The sequence below is a fragment of the Chroicocephalus ridibundus genome, chromosome Z (genome assembly GCF_963924245.1).
Source record: "Chroicocephalus ridibundus chromosome Z, bChrRid1.1, whole genome shotgun sequence".
In the NCBI taxonomy this organism is placed as follows: Eukaryota; Metazoa; Chordata; class Aves; order Charadriiformes; family Laridae; genus Chroicocephalus; species Chroicocephalus ridibundus.
The window spans coordinates 71,012,565-71,032,167 of NC_086316.1; the positions used below are offsets into that span (position 1 = coordinate 71,012,565).

General features: G+C 41.9%; 1 protein-coding gene across 1 annotated transcript in view; it reads left to right on the forward strand.

Annotated features, from left to right (window-relative positions):
- Window positions 1-19,603, forward strand: part of PLCXD3 (phosphatidylinositol specific phospholipase C X domain containing 3) — a 90,493-nt gene that overhangs the window by 51,969 nt on the left and 18,921 nt on the right. The window contains exon 2 of the mRNA XM_063320486.1: window positions 5,344-6,052. Coding sequence (XP_063176556.1) covers window positions 5,344-6,052 — 709 coding nt within the window. The remainder of the gene's footprint in view (window positions 1-5,343; window positions 6,053-19,603) is intronic.

A 19,603-nucleotide genomic window follows, 5' to 3' on the forward strand; every position in this document is an offset into this window, starting at 1 on the left:
GTTTGGCCACAACTAACTTAATGAAAATTTTATGTCTTGGTGGCTGGAACGAGCCAGTTTTATTCTTTGGATCACGGCTGGTGCAGACATTTTAAATATCTCTTGATAATGGCTTCTGAGGTTGAGAGACAAGAAACAAATCTCCTTTTATCTTGGGGGAGGGAAGAATAAGCAGACACAGAACACTTTGCATTGGAAGGGGGCTCCAGAAGTCATCCAGTCCATGCTCTGCTCAAAGCAGAGCTAACTGCAAGTTAGATGAGGCTATCGACCCAAGTGTTGATAATCAGGGATAGAGAGTCCACCTCTGCTCGTCTCCCACTCCAGAGCTTAACTGGTCTTGTGAGGAAGTTGTTTTTTCCTTATGTCCAAGTGTGAACAAGTCTTTTTCTGCAGAGCTGCTTTCTAGCCAGTTTGTCTCCAGCTGTGCTACACAATGGGGTTGTCTGTCCTGGATCCATCTTGCCTTTGAAACTTGTTACGGTGCCTGTCGTCCAGCTTCTCTGTTATGCTGAAGTTTCTCTGAATACCAACTTTTCTCTCAAGAGCATTAACCTCTTTCCCTAACTTGGTTTCACCTGCAAACTTGCTGAGGGTGCTCCCCATCTCATTGTCTTTGTTGGGTGATGAAGATGTTAAAGAGAATTGGCATGTCATCAGCTGCGAGTAGACTTTGAACCTTCAGCCACAACCTTGTGAACCTGATGGCCCAGGCAGTTTTGCACATACTTTATAGTGCACTTGTCTAGTTGGTGTCTTCCCAGTTAGACTGCAAGCATATTAAGCGAGATTGTGTTAAAAGCCTTGCTGAGGTGAAAGGAAAACTTTGTTTTCCCCAAAGCCAGTCATTCCATCACAGAAGGCAATCAGGTTGGTCAGTCATGATTTGCTCTTGCTAAATCCATGGTAGCTATTCTCAGTCACCTTTTTAATGTTCATAAGCTGGAAATGGTTTCCATGAGGACTTGCTCTGTCATCTTCCCCAGGACTGAAATGAATCTGGCAGACTGTTGTTCCCTGGATTGTCCCGCTTTCTCGTTTTGAAGATGAGTGTTAACTTTTGCCTCCTCCTGTCAGCACGACCTGTTGAAGGTGAGAGAGGGCAGCCTTACAGTGATCTTGGCCTGTGCCTTCTGCATGTTCAGATGAATCCTGTCCTGTCCCATATTAGACACACTTATATGTGTCTAATCCATGTAAGTATTCCTTAACTCTGTCACCTTTTACTAATGCGAAGCAGTTTGAAAAAGAGAAAGTACTAGGCAGAGAGACATGGGGCACTTGAGAGCGGACCTTTCCAGTGAAGACTCAGGCAATGAAGATACCAAGTACTTCAGTAGTTTCCTTGTCCTGCGTTAATAAGGTCTCCTGCCCTGTTCAGAGGTGGGCTAGCATTTTCCTTGCAGCCCTTTGCTGCTGACGTATCCGCAGGAGTTCTCTGTTGCCTTTCCCACCCCTTACAGCTTTCCCACCCTGTGCCCTTCCTAACTCCCTCCCTGCATTCCTCCTCTGTTCCTTCCAGGGAGCCTGTCACTGCTTAAACCTTCCGTACATAGCTTTTTAAGTTTGAGCTCACTCAGGAGTTACCCATAGTTCAGCCAGACTTGACTCCTGCCTTACCTGCTTGTTTTCTTGCACACTGTATGCTTTAGAGAGGTTGTCTTTCAAGTTCAGCCATTTCTGCTGAGTCCCCTGGCATTTAAGGTAATTCTCTCACAGATTGCTGCTCTGAAAGCCAGGATCTTTATTCTGCTATGTGTCTTCCTCTCTTTCCTCAGTATTTTAAGTTCTTGTATCACCTCATAGGCATTCTGGCTAAGGCCTTCGTGTCCCTAGCCATTTCTTCCTTAATTTGTACCATGTCTAGCAGTGCACCTTGTCTACCCAGAGGAGTGCCTGCAGAAAAAAAGTCTTTGATACTCTCCAGATTCCCTGTGCCCTGCTGTTCTGCGCTTCCAGCAAATGTCTCAGAGTTCCCCATGAAGACAAGCCCTGTAATTACAAGGCTTCTTCCAGTTGTTTAAAGAAGGCCTTGTCTACTTTCCCGTCTTGACTGGTCAGTCAGTAGCATATGCACACCATGTTTACCCCTTGTTCACCACCCCCGTGATCCTGATCCATGAGCCTCCTCGGATCAACAATATGTTGTGCCGTTGAAACAGTGGGAAAACAGTGTGCAATATTTTAAGGAAGTGCTAGATACTGGTCAGAAAATATGCGTGTACACAAGGAGTATCGGCTTACTCCTTCTCCCTCGGTGACTTGAGACGAGTCATTTCCCTTCTCTGTTTCCCCACATCTCAGACTGTGAAGTCTCTGTGGTAGAGACTGTTCCATACATCAGGTCAATGTGTCCCCTGTCCTACTATAATAAAGATAGCTGATGTGCAAGCACTGCTACCTTCCAAAGACTGCAGGCATCGTTGCATTAGTATTTCTGAATGTACCCTGCATCCTGCCTTTGTGGGAGCTGAGATTTGACGATGCAGAGAACCTGCAAGTCCACTTCCCAGTGGCAAAGTAGTATGGGAATATCCCCACGCACCAAAGCAAAGCTGTAAGGAAACGTCGTTGCTAAAAACAAGTGTATGTTTGTACAGGATTCTCTCATTACCAGGAACATAGTGATTTGGGGCGCGGTAGTGGAAAAGGTCATACTCTAATTTGCTCTGCCAAGTGTAAGGATTTTGAATTTCCCCGAGTTATATGAGTAAGCTGGTTACGACAGTAGGGCAGGATGAAGGCAAAAGGAAATGTATGAGTGTGTGATGAAAATAAATATTTAAATGACCTGTTTAAATTACTTATACATGTGGAAAGACAAAACATTTGTTGCATTTTTCAGTCAGGAGGAAGCTTTACAAACTGTTGAATAGAGTATCTGCTTCATTCAGTGTCACCCAAGTTAAGTCAAGACTTATTTTCTTTGTAGTATTTAATAGGGCTTCCTTGTTTGGGTTACAAAACATGGAGGTTCTCAGTGCACTGTGCGCTTTTCTCTGGATCTTCCACATAGGAATCCCCATTTTTAGGGTCAAATATGTGTATGAAGACCTTGATTAAGAAAAAATATTTTTCTAAACTATGCTGCTTGTAATGTTCAGTCATTTTTAACTGTGGTGTTTCCCCCCTCACTACACTCTTCTCTATGTTTTGCATTACCAGTAGCTAAAAGCTACCTGCTGACAAGTTGATCCCCTTAGTTTTCTGTCATGAGAACTGTGCTGCCTGTCTCAACTTAGTTGTTTTAGTAGTTTTAAGTAGCATTTGGCACTGCAGATTGCTAGTGGCTGTACATCAGACAATAAAGGACAAATAGTTTAATTAACATTAATACCATTTTGAGCCTACTGCTGCAATCAGCTGATACCTGTACTTACTCTGACATAAAATCCTACTGAAATAAAAGGGACTTCAATGGACAAAGCGAGGGTTTGCAAGATCCATCCCTTGCTAATATTGTAGCTATGCTTTGTTTTAAACAAGACTGGATTTACTTTGATTTCTAGATTAGTGCGGGTTACATTGAGCAGAACATTTAATGTATCTCATTGATTTTTCCCTGTAATACTGTCGAAACACAAGTCACTGCTCTAATCATTTGTTTTACCATTAAAATTCTGGATGCAGATCTGGTCCCCTGGGATATCTGTGTGTAACCAGATAGTCCATGATCTAATCAGGTTCTGCAAGGAATATGCTATTGCTTCAACACTTAGCAGTAGAAAGCTTGTAGAAAGCTTGATCAAAATGGAAAATTCATCTAATATTTAAATTAAAATGCAGTTCAAAGAGACAGCCGTGAAAAGCAGGGGTGTACAAAATTTTAAGACATTTCTCAGATTAAACAAAGCCAAATCGAAGCTAGAGTCTAAGATGATTTGTCGTGACTCCATTTATTGTTAAAGAAGAAAATGTTATAGCTGTCACTTCAATTTATAGGGTTTGTTCCAGTTCGGTTAAAATAGCATCGCCATCAGAAATGACTGACTAGCAGGATTTCATTAATGTGATATTTATTTGCCACAGCATGCGTGCTTCGGAAAGTAATTTGAAAAGCACCTAGAAAAGCATCAGTAGCAGGCAAGGCTTGTGCACTGAACTCATTTTGATGCTAGGATTTGGTCTCTGAGGGCCTAGTGCTGCAGTCCATTTCAGAAATACAAGTCCTGCTGACCTTGAAGGAGTTTTGCAAGTGGCTGAGGAGCCAATCTGCTTGCCACGGTGAATCTGACCAGAAGCATCCCCTCTGGCTGGGACTGCGGGAGTGTGGCTCTGCCTGCAGCCAGACAATATTTCTGTGTGAATGGCCAGAAAGCTAGTGGTAGACAAGGGTGATGAGCATCTTCTAGGGTCAGCTCATCTCACCATAAAGCAAGACAAAGTCCCTTAAAGAGGAATGATCATGTGTTTGCAGATGTCCTTAGCTTTATCAGCTGCTTTCATGTAAATGTCTAAATGCTGAGCAAAATAAGTTGTTGGTTTTTTCTTTTGTGTTTTATTGCGTTTTGGGTTTTTTATAATGTATGTACCTTGAGACAGAGAGAATCTTTCCTAGCAAAGTGTCTAACGTATTTGTATTCAACTTTGTTATGTTGTGGAAAATGATAACTTCTGTACATAGGTGTGTTAAGTAGTACGTCTCATTCTTGTCAAGAGCATGCAGTGGAGTTTCTGTATTTTAGCAGTGGCATGCAATGCTATCCTTAGCTCTATCTGTTGTATTTATGTAGCAAAGGAAAGCAAAGAATTTTAGAGGTAAATTTAAGAAGGAAAACAGCATTCAGTAACCTTGTTGATGACCAGATGAGACTTGAAATAAAAAAAAAAGGTCAGAAAGGTTACATGTCCTTGGCATTTTTCAACTCATGTTTTAGCTAGCTATAAAGAAGTGTGGTGGATGTTTTTGTTTGGATTTAGTTTTTTCTTTGGTTCTGCAAACCAGACCGTGCATGATTCAGTGTACGGTGCCAGACTCTCCGCTTCTCGTTGACTCTGGGGATTTATTATGTGACTAGCTTTGCTGGAGTTGCACCAGAATTGCTTTGACGTTCAGAGCCTCCTGACTTCGGTGAACTTGAAGGCATAAGTAAGAGGTCGAAGAGAGTGAGGGAGCGCCCAGACAAGCAGTGAAACAGGCACTACATTTACTTCAAGTTCCTGCAAGGTGCTGGTGGCGTAAATGCTGCCAGACAAATGTAGTGTATTGAGAAAAAGGGCAAGGGAGGAGTCTGTTGATGAGCGATGGTAAAGGTCAGAAAACTATGTTTGTTAAGAAAGAATCACTAATGACTTTAAATGTATGAAAACAATATTGATCATTTCCCTTTGTTTTGTTTTTAGGGTCTCATGATTCATTTAGCTTCTACATCGATGAAGCCTCTCCAGTTGGGCCTGAGCAGCCAGAGACGGTCCAGAATTTTGTGTCTGTTTTTGGGACTGTGGCTAAAAAGCTGATGAGGAAGTGGTTGGCTACACAGACCATGAACTTCACCAGCCAGCTGGGGGCAGGTATACGGTATTTTGATCTTAGAATTTCTACCAAGCCCAGAGACCCAGACAATGAACTCTACTTTGCTCATGGTTTGTTCAGTGCCAAAGTCAAGGAGGGTCTGGAAGAGATCAATGCGTTTCTTGCTGACCACCCAAAAGAAGTGGTCTTCTTGGACTTCAATCACTTCTACGGGATGCAGAAATACCATCATGAAAAGCTTGTCCAAATGCTCAAAGACACATACGGAAACAAAATGTGTCCTGCTATATTTGCCCATGAAGTCAGCCTCCAGTATCTGTGGGAAAAGGAACACCAAGTGCTGGTGTTCTACCACAGTCCAGTGGCTCTAGAGGTACCATTTCTTTGGCCAGGCCAGATGATGCCAGCTCCTTGGGCAAACACAACAGATCCGGAAAAACTGATTCAGTTCCTCCAGGCGTCAATCACCGAAAGAAGAAAGAAGGGCTCCTTTTTTATATCTCAAGTAGTGCTGACACCAAAGGCTAGTACAGTGGTGAAAGGGGTTGCTAGTGGTCTCAGAGAAACGATCACAGAAAGGTACGTTTTTGGTGGGCAACGTGTGCTGATTGTGCTGAATATGTGTGTTGGTAATGCTGCTTTTCTCATTCCTTTTAAAGAAACTCCAGCAGATGTGTTTCTTACATGCTACTGTGGATTAGTCAGAACTTTGTCATAATCCTAAAATATTTAAAGAGAAACACATTGAAGGAGAAGCTTTTGCATTTGAAATAAAATCTGGCACTAAAGCCTAATAAAATTTTATGAGATTGGCTTACCTTTTTTTTTTTTTCCTTCCTGAATGCAGATTTTTCCATTTGTTTTGTTTTTCAAATGTGGTTTCTTACCATGAGCACTGAACATCTTTCCTTGGATTTCCTTACTGGATGTGGACAAATCTCTTCTGAATGATCTAGATCATTAAAGTTTTTGTGTATGTATCAGTCTTCAGGTATCGGGTAAATAATTTTTTCATTTTGGCTCACCAGCAAAGCCAGACAATGCAGAATTTGCATCCCTAACTACCTTTGTACACCTTAAAGAGGCATGGCTTTTCTCACTTGTCTTGGTTTGAGGTAAAACAGAAGGAATTTTCCTTTTAGTGATTTTACTTTTCAGTTAAGTCGCTATTAACTAACAGCACTTTCTGAAATTAACAGCACATTTTTCAGGCAGTGTCTGCTTCTAGCAGATAAGGCCTGATGTTTATAGTTAATACCAATACTAACTTTGTGGTGTGCCCTGTTGGAGGGTCGGAAGCGGCAAAGCATAGAGTGGTCGCACCTGCAGTGAGGAGTGAACGGGACAGGGGACCCAAAACTTACCAATAGGGTATTCCATCCCATCTGCATCATGCTCAGTATAAAAGCTGAGGGATCAAAGGGTCATCCGTCTTTCTTCAGTGGCCAGTGTCCGAGGAGGACTCTGTCTGCTCATCTGCCTTTGATCCTGATCCTTGCGTTCCTGACTTCAGATCCAGAATCCAGTTCCCAGCCGTTGCTGAGTCCAGTCTGGGACTTCCCCAGTGCCTGCCAGTGATGTGATTGTCACCCTGGGACCTCGATACTGGATTTGTATATATTGTATATATTTCATTATTTTCTTAATAATATTATTATATTTTCTTTTTATTATTAATATTTCATTAAAGTAGTTTAATTTCTTCTTGACCCGTAAGTTTTTTCTCTCTCTCTTACTCTCTCTCCTTTCTTTGAAGGCAGAGAGGTTAAGGAGAGCATCTGTCTTTTGTTTAGTGTCCAGTCCAGACCAAACCATGACATCTCTGCATATCATCACACATTATATCACATTTGCCTCCTAACAGGCTATCATCTATCATACAGGAAAGAGACTGCAGATCGTTGTAGAGGTTCTGTACCTGGAATATTGTGTTGACAGGCCATTAGTTGTTACATTACAAAAAAAGCCATCTGTGCAAGACATGCATTATTTATACCATTCTGACTTTGATAAATCACAGCCAATTTTCAGCTTAAAGGCATATATGTGTGACTATGTTCTTGACAACTTGGTAGGAAACCTGAAATTTAATGCCAAGACACAAGAGCTATTTTTTCCCCCCTTATAAAAATAAATAAATAAATAAATAAAATAAGGGTTGCAGAGTGTAAAACAAACAAACAAAAACCAAAAAAATAAACCAAAAACCTCACCACAATTAAAAATAAATAGATAAAATAAATGCATACATATAGAGAGAGAGAGAGAGAGAGAGAGAGACAGAGAGAGAGAGGGGATCAATGGCCTGCTAACGTTTTGCTCTCTGCATGGATGTGCCTCTGCCAGGAAGGTGTATTGGGAACGCTGTCCTCTTCTATGAGATGAATGATGCAGTGCCTGTGACACTGCAACCAGCTAAGAAAGCATGCCTCATTTTTAAGAAAGGTTGAGCCGTTTTTATGGCAGCTTTCCCAAGCGACTGTTAACTTGAAAAAACAGGGGAAAACTTTACCTGAAATGGTAAAACACTGACACAGAAGGTTTTTATAAGCAGTGGGATATGATTCAGAAGTGCTTGTGCGACTGCACTTGCAGCTGTTTGTACATCCTCCACATATGTTTTTATAGGCACGATTGGACTCAGAATTTCCCTTTCTGCTGAGTTTGAAGAGCACTACTTGAAATACTTTGAAATTTTTTGATGGATTTTACTGTTAAACACTCACCTTGTTGTTCAGGGATTCTTTAGAACATGAGCTGTTTAGAGAGAGTGTTCTTTAGAACATGAAGTAGGACAATCAAGAAACTACCACGTTCTTCTTAAAACTTTCTGCATCAATAAAATGGCCATTAAAAAACCTTTTCTTCTTCTCTGACTCATAATGTGCTTCCTTGAAGCTGTTCGGAAAAATAAAAACTTCAATTGGATTCCAGCTATATTTGACTAAGCTCTGAATGATTTGAGCCTTTGAACTCTTAGTATGCCTTTCTCTGCAGCAAATTTTGAGATTATTACTAACTTGAAATGTCAGAAAATAATTGGGCCAGAATACCTGGAAATGTTGTTTTTCCAAATTGCAACTGAGATTTTTCACATGAGCCATAAGTGTGTAATCACATCTGCTGCATGACTACTTCTTTCCTTCTTTGCATAACTCTTTTAACCATTGCAAAAGAAACTGACCTTTAAAATTATCTCCAAAGCTAGTATTTAGTCTTCCAAGTGTGGCATCTCATTTTGAACTTTCGTTTGTATTTTTGTTACAAAAATACAATGCAGGAAGGTACTGGCTTGGAATGTGTGTTAATCAGCATAGAAACTGAGCTTGTATATTGAGTTAACTGTTCTAAAAGCAAACATCAAATACGCTCAGAACTCCTTCTCATTTGGTGATGATCCTGTTAAAAAAATAGATGAGCAACTAAAGTATGCAGCACGATTAGTAGAGTTTGCAGAATTCTCTTCAGTCTCGCTGCATTAATGTTTCAGTAACCTAAAAGTACGTAATTCATACAAAAGGAGCCAGAGCATATGTTCCAGCTGCACTGTGTTTGCCACTTTGAAACATTTCATAATTTTTTGTAAAAAGATTATTCTGTCCTTTTCAGAACAAATACACAGATCAAATCTCATTATTGTGTCCAGGTAGATAACATGCTTTTGTTGCCAGTTGCTGCATAGTTTTATACGTCCTATACTATTTTCTACTTGTTAATAAATGCTGGCAAAGAGGTTTGCATTAAGAATGCAATATCTTGCCTTTGGCAGCAGTTTTGTAACAATACTTGGGTAGGATTTTCCCCTCACATTGAATTTTGAAAGATCTGAAAGCAAATGTGGAATAAGTTTGAATTTTTCAAATAATTCTGGTGTGGTGGGTTTTTTCCCCCTAAATTAAATTTTACGTTTAAGAACTGTTCCTTTGGAATTTTCACATAAAACCCGTAGTCTCCTCTTCCCCCCCGCCCCAGTCTGTACAGCTGCCATTTTAATTTACATACCGATTTAATTCTGAAAATTGAGCAAAGTTTAGATCCTTTCAGGTCCGATAAAATACACCAGGTTTTGATCTCTGAAGTTGTTTGTTAGTCATGAGGTTATTTATGATTTGAAGAGCAGTGGCCACCTTAGAGGGAGAAGCTGGTTTGTCTCAGTTGCAGCATCTGTCACACCAGGAAAACGGCAAGCAGACACCGTGCAGCAATCTATGCTCCTTTCTGCTGCTTTGTTTCTCACGTGAAAGATATCGTGGTGAAATATTCCTCCGTAGCCAAGATGGTTGGTTTAATAGGTTTTCATCGCAGCTGCTTGTGGTGGTGGTGGGGGTCCACGTGTTCCAACTGCAGCAGAGCAGTCTGATAATGTGATGTATTTCAGAAGGAGAAGTGGTGTTATTCCTCAGCCTGTTCCCCACAGCACAGATGTGGAAGATGGGAGGCCCACGGTAACCTTGGTTAAAAAAAAAAAAAAAAAGAAAAAAAAAAGGAAAAAAGTTTCATGTTCTTAAGACTGAATTCAGTAAAGATGTACCAGGTCTGTTTTTTACTGATAATGCTTGCTCATAGGCTTTGCTGTTGTCATCACATTAATGCTCTGTGGGACAATAATTTGAAAGAAGGAGAAATTATAAAGTCATCCAACTTTCTGTCCTGCGCAAATACAAGAAGGAAAAACCATTTCTCAGAAGCTCTGCCTAGGACCACAGCTCAGTGTTACAAAACTTTATAATTCAGCTTTCATCTTCATTACTTAAATGAGGAGAATCGCTTGCATGCATGCATGTTATGTTTCTTGGATTTGATGAAAAACTTCGAGGACTAACAATATGTTTTCAGGCTTAACATTCTGTCACGCACAGTTTAGATGCCAGGAAATACTCTTTGATTAGCAAACACTATGTACCAAATGAATTACGTTCCCTCTGCTTATTGAATTAACTTCACTGTTAGGCAGCTGCCTTTAATACATCTGAAAGACAGTTGTGAAACAACCTTTTGATGATTGTAGAGCTGCTCTTCATAATAATCTAGTTTGTTTTCTGATTTGCAGTGAAATTACTGATTTTATCTCTGACACTGGAGACAAGCATGATATTCTTTTTGTTGTCTCTGAGGCTGAATGATATAGAAGAAGAAAAACAGATCTCCTTCAGAGGCTGCAAAAATCCTGTGGTACTTTTAGAGCTTTCAAGAAATAGAAAGAAACACATACCCAGCCAATTGTCACTTGATTTCCAAATTAATCTCTAAGGATAATGTTCTCTGTAGCTCACATGTGACTAAATCCTTGCCCACCATGCTAAAGCTTCCCCCTTAGCAACCAAAGCAAATAAAAAAAAATAGAATCCTGCACAAGAATGAGCCTTTGAAGTACAGGCAAAGCAGCCACTCTATTAGCAGCAGGGGTAGTAAGTAGGCCACAGAAGTTGTCTGGGGAAAAGCCATCTCTGGGTGCAGTCATAAACTAAGCAGGGTCAGATTTGGCTAGCAAATAGGTGGATATTATACAAAAAATAATCCCTAAAGTTGCAAGAAGTGGGATTTTTGAGTCAGTTACTGAGGGCATGCTCCTTCTCCAAGCCGTATCTCAGCCAGCTGAATTTTTGAGAGTTTCTGTGTTGCTGGAAGAGTGGTATTTGATGATATTTTGATCCGCACTTGGTACTGACTGATGCCATTCTTAAACTATTTTATGTGGAAAAAGAAAAACAACAAGAGAAATAGCAACTGCGGCAACTGTATTTTGCTACTTGTCTGGGCATCCTTCCTGCTTGTGACCTTGATGTCTGTCTCCATTATAGGCTGCAGGAGAGCAGCAGGCCCTGATGAGTTGGTTTGGGTTTAGGACTTGGCGACCCCATAGCAGCACAGGTAGCATGTGAGCTCTTTGACTGCCAAGAAGCAAGTGTAGACTCGGTCCCTCGTTAGCGTGTATGGTACAAGCACACTTGTCTCTCAACGTGTTTGACTTCAGAGGCGGCTCTCGTTTTTGGTTTGGTTTTTTTTTTTTTCCTTTTTCCTTTTTTTCCCCCTTTTTTTTTTGGCCCAGAAGGCACAAACTATCGTTCTGGAATATTACTAGGGAATTCAAAAGTAGTCTGGGCAATCCAGCCAAATCCTTAGTATTTCTGTTTTTCCTCAAACTATCCTTCATTACTTCCCTGATCTTTCCACACAGGAGGCAGTCTCCATGTTTGAACAGAGAGCAGCACAAGGGAGACCTTGGTTTCATTTGAAGCATCTACCTGCTGTGTCAACAGGCCTGCACAGTAAAATCCTGAATGGGCCGTGTATGTTGAGGCTGATTTTGCCGGCAGCCGTTTTAGCGGCATTTCATCATCGGAGTATCTGTCTGCATGGGGATTTTAGTATAGCATTCCCTGGGGAAGTTCTGGGTGATTGTGTCTGATGGCTTTGGTCATGAGCCTGGAGTAGTATTAAAATGCCACAAAATACAAGAGCACAGGAATTTTAATAACTTCGTTAGGGAAAAGTATTTATCTACATACCTATTAGCAGCCTGTGGGATTTAGTCTAGAAAGGAGATTGGCATGGTGACCACCAGCTCTGTGACCACCAGCATTATTGGTGGCTTAGCTTTGGGGTAGCTGTCTTGGTGGGGGTGTCTCACAGTCTTTTCCTCTATTTGGCCTGCTTGTAACTTTTATCATGTTATGCACCAAAACACCCACTTGCAGTTACAGTATATGCTGTGTGACTACTTGTAAAGATATTTTATGTGATGCCATCATCACAGTCTGAGCACAGTCTGACCCTGTGTATACAGAAAGCAGCAAGTGTTTTTCATCACAAAAAGGAAATGTTCATTCCCCCAGCCCCGCTGCTGTAAGCTGTCACTAACACCTACTTGTCTCAAAGATTTCATGCTTCAATCTGCGTGGCTGCTGTAGTGAAATTGCAAATGGCTCATTAAGTCAGTTGGGTTTTCTTTGATCTTTCTGACATTATTGAGATCGCTAAGGAAACTCTACAGCTAATGGATGCTAACAAGTGCTGACCCTGGGGGAAATGCATTTGTTGGTGCGGGGCCTGGGTCTGCCTAGCTGCTTTTACCTTGTTGTGAAGGAAACAGTTCCTTGATGGGTTGGTCCTTCTCCTCTTCATTTATAAGGTAAAAAATGAGCGCAGAGACTTACACAAACAAGCCTTTCCAGATTTATTCTCAAGGTGGCTTTCAAGCTGCTAATGACTTTCTGTAATACAAAGACATTTAATACAAACTCAAGCAAATACAAACTCCCCAGGTATGACAACATCAGTGTCTCTATGTTGTATTAGTGCTTGCATGCTGCAAACCATTGCCTTCAGGACTATATGAGTTAGTAGATCTATAGGCACATCTTTGGCAATTTTTAAGCAGTGAACTGGGCAGTTCTGGGCTAACCAACATGCAGTAACATGCATATGTTTGGAAGTTTGAATTTTTTATCCCCTGTAGGTCCCAGAGTGCTAGGATGCGGATAGAAATTGTCAAAAAAAAAAAATTCTGTGAGCTCTTAAAACCCTGTTGCACATACTGTATCATTCCAGATAGACTTGGGCAATTCTCAGCATCCTCCAAGGCCTCAGAGGGCTTTCAGTTGTAATCTAGAGAGAATGCATCCACTCCGTCCCTAGAGAAGACACCTGGCTATCTCCACTTGGATGGTAGGCTAAGGAAACCTTAGCTACAGAAAGCCCCTGTGATCTATTGTCAGAAGGTGCACCAAGCCTGCAGTTAATTTTATTAAATGCTTCCCTGTGCTTACAAACAAGTAGCCTTTGCAGACTGAATGAGCAGTTGGGCGTGCAGGCTATCCCCAGCGTTGTGTTGGGGCAAACCACGCAGAGGAAGCAGTAAGGGACAGTGTCACCCTGCTGCCACGTTTGCACAAAAGAAACGTCTGGAATAGAGGGAGTGGAAATGGACTTGTAAATAGGAAAAGCAGCCGGGCCAAAGATCTTGGTGATGTACCACCTTCTGTATAATGCAGAACTTGCATAGGCTATAAAAATGCCTATGTTTTTCTTCTGTTAAAACACAGATTTGTTCCCTAAGAATTCAGTAATGTGGGGTGCAGTGCATTTCTTTCTTAGGGAGCCACTGTTATCATGAAAGATGCCTTTTTGATAAAATATAGGCTTATTTTTGATTTCTTTTGTTCTTAAAGCCTGGAAATGTTTAACCTCATTTTATTGATCTTTTCTCTACAGCTTTACTCCTAGGCAAATGTTTCATAATTCCATTTTCTTCCAGGATTGATTGATCTATTTTTTGTGGATAAGATATAAAGTTCATGTAGTCAAAGATTATAATAAGAGTTTTGTCTATAATTATGATGATAGCATTGCATGTATTGTCCTAGGCTATACAGTTTTTTCAACAGAGCACAGCCTGTTACAGTAAAATGTCTTTCAATATTTGTGTCAGACACTAAGAAAAATTATAAAAGACATGTCTTTAAGACACTGAATGATCATACAATGGGATTTGACCTTTGGCAAGATTTTAATATTGTAGCTGTTGATCTGAGAGTTTTTGTAACTAAGCAACTGTCATCCAGAATGTATTATATCATAAAACAGTATTAAGATTTGAAGGAGACTGAACGGTTAGAGTGGAGTAGGGGCTGTGGTGAGATGCAGGCACTTTCCCACTGAAAATTTTTGTTTTCTGAGCTACAGCACAAGGGAGGAACCTTACAGTGATTTGTTTCAGGGTGAGGTATCAAAACCGGCTTAACGTTCTTTCAGCCAGCGCTGTGGCGCTCTCAGTTGTGCCAGCAAACACTATTGTGTAGTAAATTGAGAATGAAATCAGGTCTCAGGTGATGAGCTCTTTAATTTTGCTGTGGAAGCGAAGGGGGACAGCCATGGACCTTTATTCCCGTCCTACTTAGATTTACATACTCTGAAGTCTGAAACTGGCTTCTCTCCTTTTCCTGTGAGACCCATTCAAATTACATCTCGGAGGCAATGCCATAATCCAAATAATTCCTATAGGTATGGTAGTGTACTGTGTTGCTTGAGAAACTAGGAGGGGATCATTTTAGCCAGTGTGCTTGCTGCCTTGTTTCCCAAGGGTGAGTGGCTATTGGAAAGAAACTTGGCTCCTTGTGAGCTGGCTTTTTCTCAGACCTAAGTTCATTATGGTTTGCCTTGGTTTTGCTGATACCACAGGAGAGAAACAACAGGGCCACCCCTCCATTCCCTGCCTTTGATAGAGGAAGATGCTGAAGCAGCGAGGACTCAGCTCCTCACTGCCCTTCCCTGATGTCTCAACGGAGCCGTCGTTTGTGTGGGGCTCGTGGCTGCCGTCCCTGTGTCAGGAGGAGGATTTGCCTCCGCTCATGACTGCTGCAGTTGCGTCCTTTCCTCAGCTGCCTTTTGCCACCTCTCTCCTCCCATGTACAGTTTTTCTTATTTTGTTTTCATTTCTTCCTCTGGGCTGTTGCAAGCAGTCAGCCCAGCAAGTTTCATTTTTGCTTCAGCTGCATGTGCGGTGATGATTAGGATTTGGACAGTTAAGATGAGATAATTAAATCTGAAACCAGAGTGTTACCATTGGCCTTTGAAGTTGCCTCTGGGAGGAATTACGAAAGGGTGTATTGTACCCTGAGAGGCTGTTTCAGGCTTTCATTTCAAGCTTTCATCGGGTGCTAGCTAGACAGTCCTGAAGCTCATTGTTGGAAGGTCATCAATGTACATGAGTGTTGTCTAAGACCAGTGGTGTTTCTCTGAGAAGTATGAGCATGTGGCATGGCGAGTGTCTGCGCCCCGTTTGGTCCATCTGTTAAGCATCCTTCTGTAGAAGGTAAAGGACAGGGCTCACCAAGGGTGGTGAGTAAGGTCACCACTGTGGCACTGGAAATGAGAGCTGGTCTCTCACCCTGCGCTCACACGAGGCACAGTGAGTTCTTCTGAGCCTGTTGCTAATCTCAGCTGAGAGGGTGATAATGATCTGTCTCACCTAGTGGCATTGGCTGCTGGCTCCCTCTCTCCATCAGACAGCATTTCAGTGCTATTACTGTCTGGCTGCACTAGAACAGAAGAGACATAAATCCAACTGAACACTTTTCTCATGGTGGAAAGCTCCCTCCTTTGACCTCTGCAGTCTGAGGAACATTTGTGGAAGTAGTAATCCATATGATGAAAATCTGGGGTTTTTCCCTTCTAAGCTATTTCTCATTAGAGTTATAGATGGGCCATCGCTTGGAAAAATATTTTCCAGCTCAGGCAGGATTTTTCTCTATTCTATAGTAACTGGAAATAACGCGTTGGATGGACTGACCTCAAGGCTCAGTTACTGTAATTCCCTCTCAGTAACCTTCTGGGCTTTTCTCCTGCCTACAGCCAGCATCAACCATACTGGCTGTGCAGCTCTTCTGAGATGCAGATTCACATCTGCCTTTTTTTTTTTTTAAGTGGCGTGTATTTTTCTCCATGCTTGTGAATTCTTGTACTCTCTTAAATAATGTGTGTGCTGATGCACAATATACCAGCACGTTGGGTCACACTAACAGAGGCTGTGCTGTCTAGCAGATCTCCCCCTGTGTCAGTACTGGGTGGAGGGGTGCAACGTCTCTCTGGCTGGTCTTTGATGCTTGATGCGAGGCAGATGCTCAGCTGAGGCTGACCACCATCAGCATCTGGTGTGAGAGGTCTGTAGGAGGAAGGGGACTGCAGCAGCTCTATGGTGAATGTGCAGATTGGTCCTTATCCCACAAGAGGAGAGTGAGCCACTGCACAGACTCTCATGTTCAATGCTGATGGAGCAGAGTGGTCCAGCAGGACTCCGTGTCACATTGAAGGAGGAGGGAATGACCTCTCTTGGCAACCTCTTTTCCCACACCTCTCAAGTGGATGGACTGCAAGGCAGGGACTGGGGAAGCAAAGTCCCTCCCACTGTAAGGGGAGATCAGGTTTGTGATAACCTGAGGAACCTAAACATACAGAAGTCTATGGAACCTAATGAGATGCATCCCAGAGTCCTGAGGGAACCAGCTAATGTAGTTGCTAAGACACTCTCCATGATATTTAAAAAGTCATGTCAGTCAGGTGAAGTCCCTGGTGACCATAAAAATGGAAACATTGCACCCCTTTTTAAAAAGGATAGAAAGGAGGACCCTGGGAACTATCAACCTGTCAGCCTCCCCACTGTGCATGGGAAGGTCATGGAACTCATTCCTTCTAGAAGCTGTGCTAAGGCACATGGAGGACAGGGAGGTGATTCGAGACAGCCAGCACGGCTTCTCCAAGGGCAAGTCATCCCTGACCACCCTAGTGGCCTTCTCTGATGGAGCGATTACATCAGTGGACAAGGGAAGAACTATGGTTGTCATCTATCTGGGCTTTTGTAAGGCCTTTGACATGGTGCCCCACAACATCCTTCTCTCTACATTTGAGAGATACAGATTTGATGGGTGGACTGTTTGGTGGGTAAGGAATTGGTTGGATGGTGACATCCAGAGAGTAGTGGTCCAACGACTCAATGTCCAGATGGAGATCAGTGACGAGTAGTGTTCCCATATTGGGATCAGTACTGTTTAATATCTTCATCAATGACATAGACAGTGGGATCGAGTGCACCCTCAGCAAATTTGCAGGTGACACCAAGCTAAATGGTGCAGCTGACATGCATGAGGGTCAGGATGCCATCCAGCAGGACCTAGACAAGCTTGAGAAGTGGGCCCATGTCAACCTCATGAGGTTCAACAAGGCCAAGTGCAAGGAGGTCCTGCACCTGGGGGGCAACCCCCAGTATCAATACAGGCTGGGTGATGAAAGGTTTGAGAGCAGCCCTGAGGAGAAGGACTTGGGTGTACTGATGAATGAAAAGCTGGACGTGAGTGGGCAATGTGCACTCACAGCCCAGAAAGCCAAGCATATGCTGGGCTGCATCAAGAGAATCATGGCCAGCAGGGCGAGGGAGGTGACTCTGTCCTTCTACTCTGCTCTGGTGAGACCCCCACCTGGAGTGCTGTGTCCAGGTACGGAGTCCTCAGCACAGAAAAGACGTGGACCTGTTGGAGCAGTTCCAGAGGAGGGCCACGAAAATGATCAAAGGGATGGAGCATCTCTGCTATGAGGAGAGGCTGAGAGAATTGGGGTTGTTCAGCCTGGAGAAAAGAAGGCTCTAGGGAGACCTTATTGTGGCCTTTCAATACTTACAGGGGACTCATAAGAAAGATGGGTACAAACTTTTTCCAGGGCCTGTTGCAACAGAAGCAGGGGTAATGGCTGTAAACTAAAAGAGGGAAGATTTAGACTAGATATAAGGAAGAAATTTTTTACGATGAGGGTAGTGAAGCACTGGCACAGGTTGCCCAGAGAGGTGGTAGATGCCCCATCCCTGGAAACACTCAAGGCCAGATTGGACAGGTCTCTGAGAAACCTGATCTAGTGGAAGATGTCCCTGCCCATTGCAGGGGGGGCTGGACTAGATGACCTTTAACAGTCCCTTCCAACCCAAACTATTCTATGATTCTGTGACCTCTTTGTTATGGTGTGTCTCAACCAAATATCTATCCTGGCTTCACTCCACAAGGATTTTAGTTTATTGTTGATGTGTCCTCTGCAATCCCTTGCTATATTTTTACAAGCTACATAATGTATTTTTTTAGTCTGCCTTTTCCCTCGTGGTCTGTGATGTGGTTTGTTTTATTTGTGGTATAGAAACCCTAGTTCATCAGTGTGGAGTTCTCATTAAATAAAATATGAGATCAGTTCAGCAGTTACCAGTATTACTGGAAACATGAGACTTCTTACAACGTCTGCCTATTTTTCGTGCTGATCAGAACCAGTAAGAGCTCTCTGTATCACAAAACATTTTTGTTTTTAAAGCTAATTTGAGATCACATCAGTAGTATATTTGTTAATATTTTATTTCCTTTTTTAAGAGTTTGGTCTACAGTTGTTAGTTTTGTTAGTTGTGGCAGCAAGTGCATGTTTGCGTAAATTGTTTCAACCCAGAGATTACAAAAACGTTTGTTCTTTTTCCCATTGGTGCAGCTTTTTATTGAAAACTGCAAATATCTCAATGTCTCCTGTTTTTTTTCAGGAGTGCATCTTTCGGTGTTTTTCTCCAGGGAGAAGTCTATTTTAGCAAAATAGTTTATGTCAAAACATTTCAACTTTTTGCTTCTATTAATTCTGTCTTTTCTTCAGATTTATGTTACAGTGTTAATTGCAATATTTAATGCTGTTTCTGTATTCCTAGCTTTTAATTTTTCTATTCAGAAATAGGTCTTGAACCTTATTTGATGGGAAAGGCCAACATTTTGTATTTGCTTTCTAATTCGAAACAAAATCACATTTTGAAATGCTGGAATTTCTCACAGAACAGCAGTTCTTGGGTTTGAGCCAGATCTGTTTAATACCACAGTGGGTGTCTAGCACTAAAGTACTCAGCGTTTACTTGTCCCTCGATATCAGTGTTGATCAAATGACAGTCTGCAGTCAATATCATAGTTTTTCTGTCATTCCTAATGTCCATTTTAAGTTTGGTTATGAATATTGGAAATTACAGTTTTATCCATTAGATATAGAGTGAATACCACTGTCTAAGCAAAGTAGCAGTATTATTAACAATAATAATTCACCTGGCGTGCATGGTAATAAAACCTGTAGAAGGACAGAGTTCTTCAGGGAGACACTATCATCTAAGTAATACTGTGACACATCTCCAGGATCTTTACTTTTTTGCAGAAAAAATAAGTCAGAACTTCTTTTTAATTTTTCTCTAAGAAAGTTCAACCTCATTATTGTGACCAAAAGTGAAATGGCCCAGCTGTGGGTGTTGGTCTCTTCTCCCAAGTAACAAGCGACAGAACAGGAGGAAATGGCTTCAAGTTGCACCAGGGGAGGTTTAGATTGGATATCAGGAAAAGTTTCTTCACCGAAAGGGTTGTCAAGCATTGGACCAGGCTGCCCAGGAAAGTGGTTGAGTCACCATCCTTGGAGGTATTTAGAAGACATGTAGATGTGGTGCTTAGGGACATGGTTTAGTGGTGGAGTTGGCAGTGCTAGGTTAATGGTTGGACTCGGTGATCTTCAAGGTCTTTTCTGACCTAAACAATTCTATGATTCTATGGTGCCCTCTTTAAAATATAAAATGGTTTGAAGCCAAGA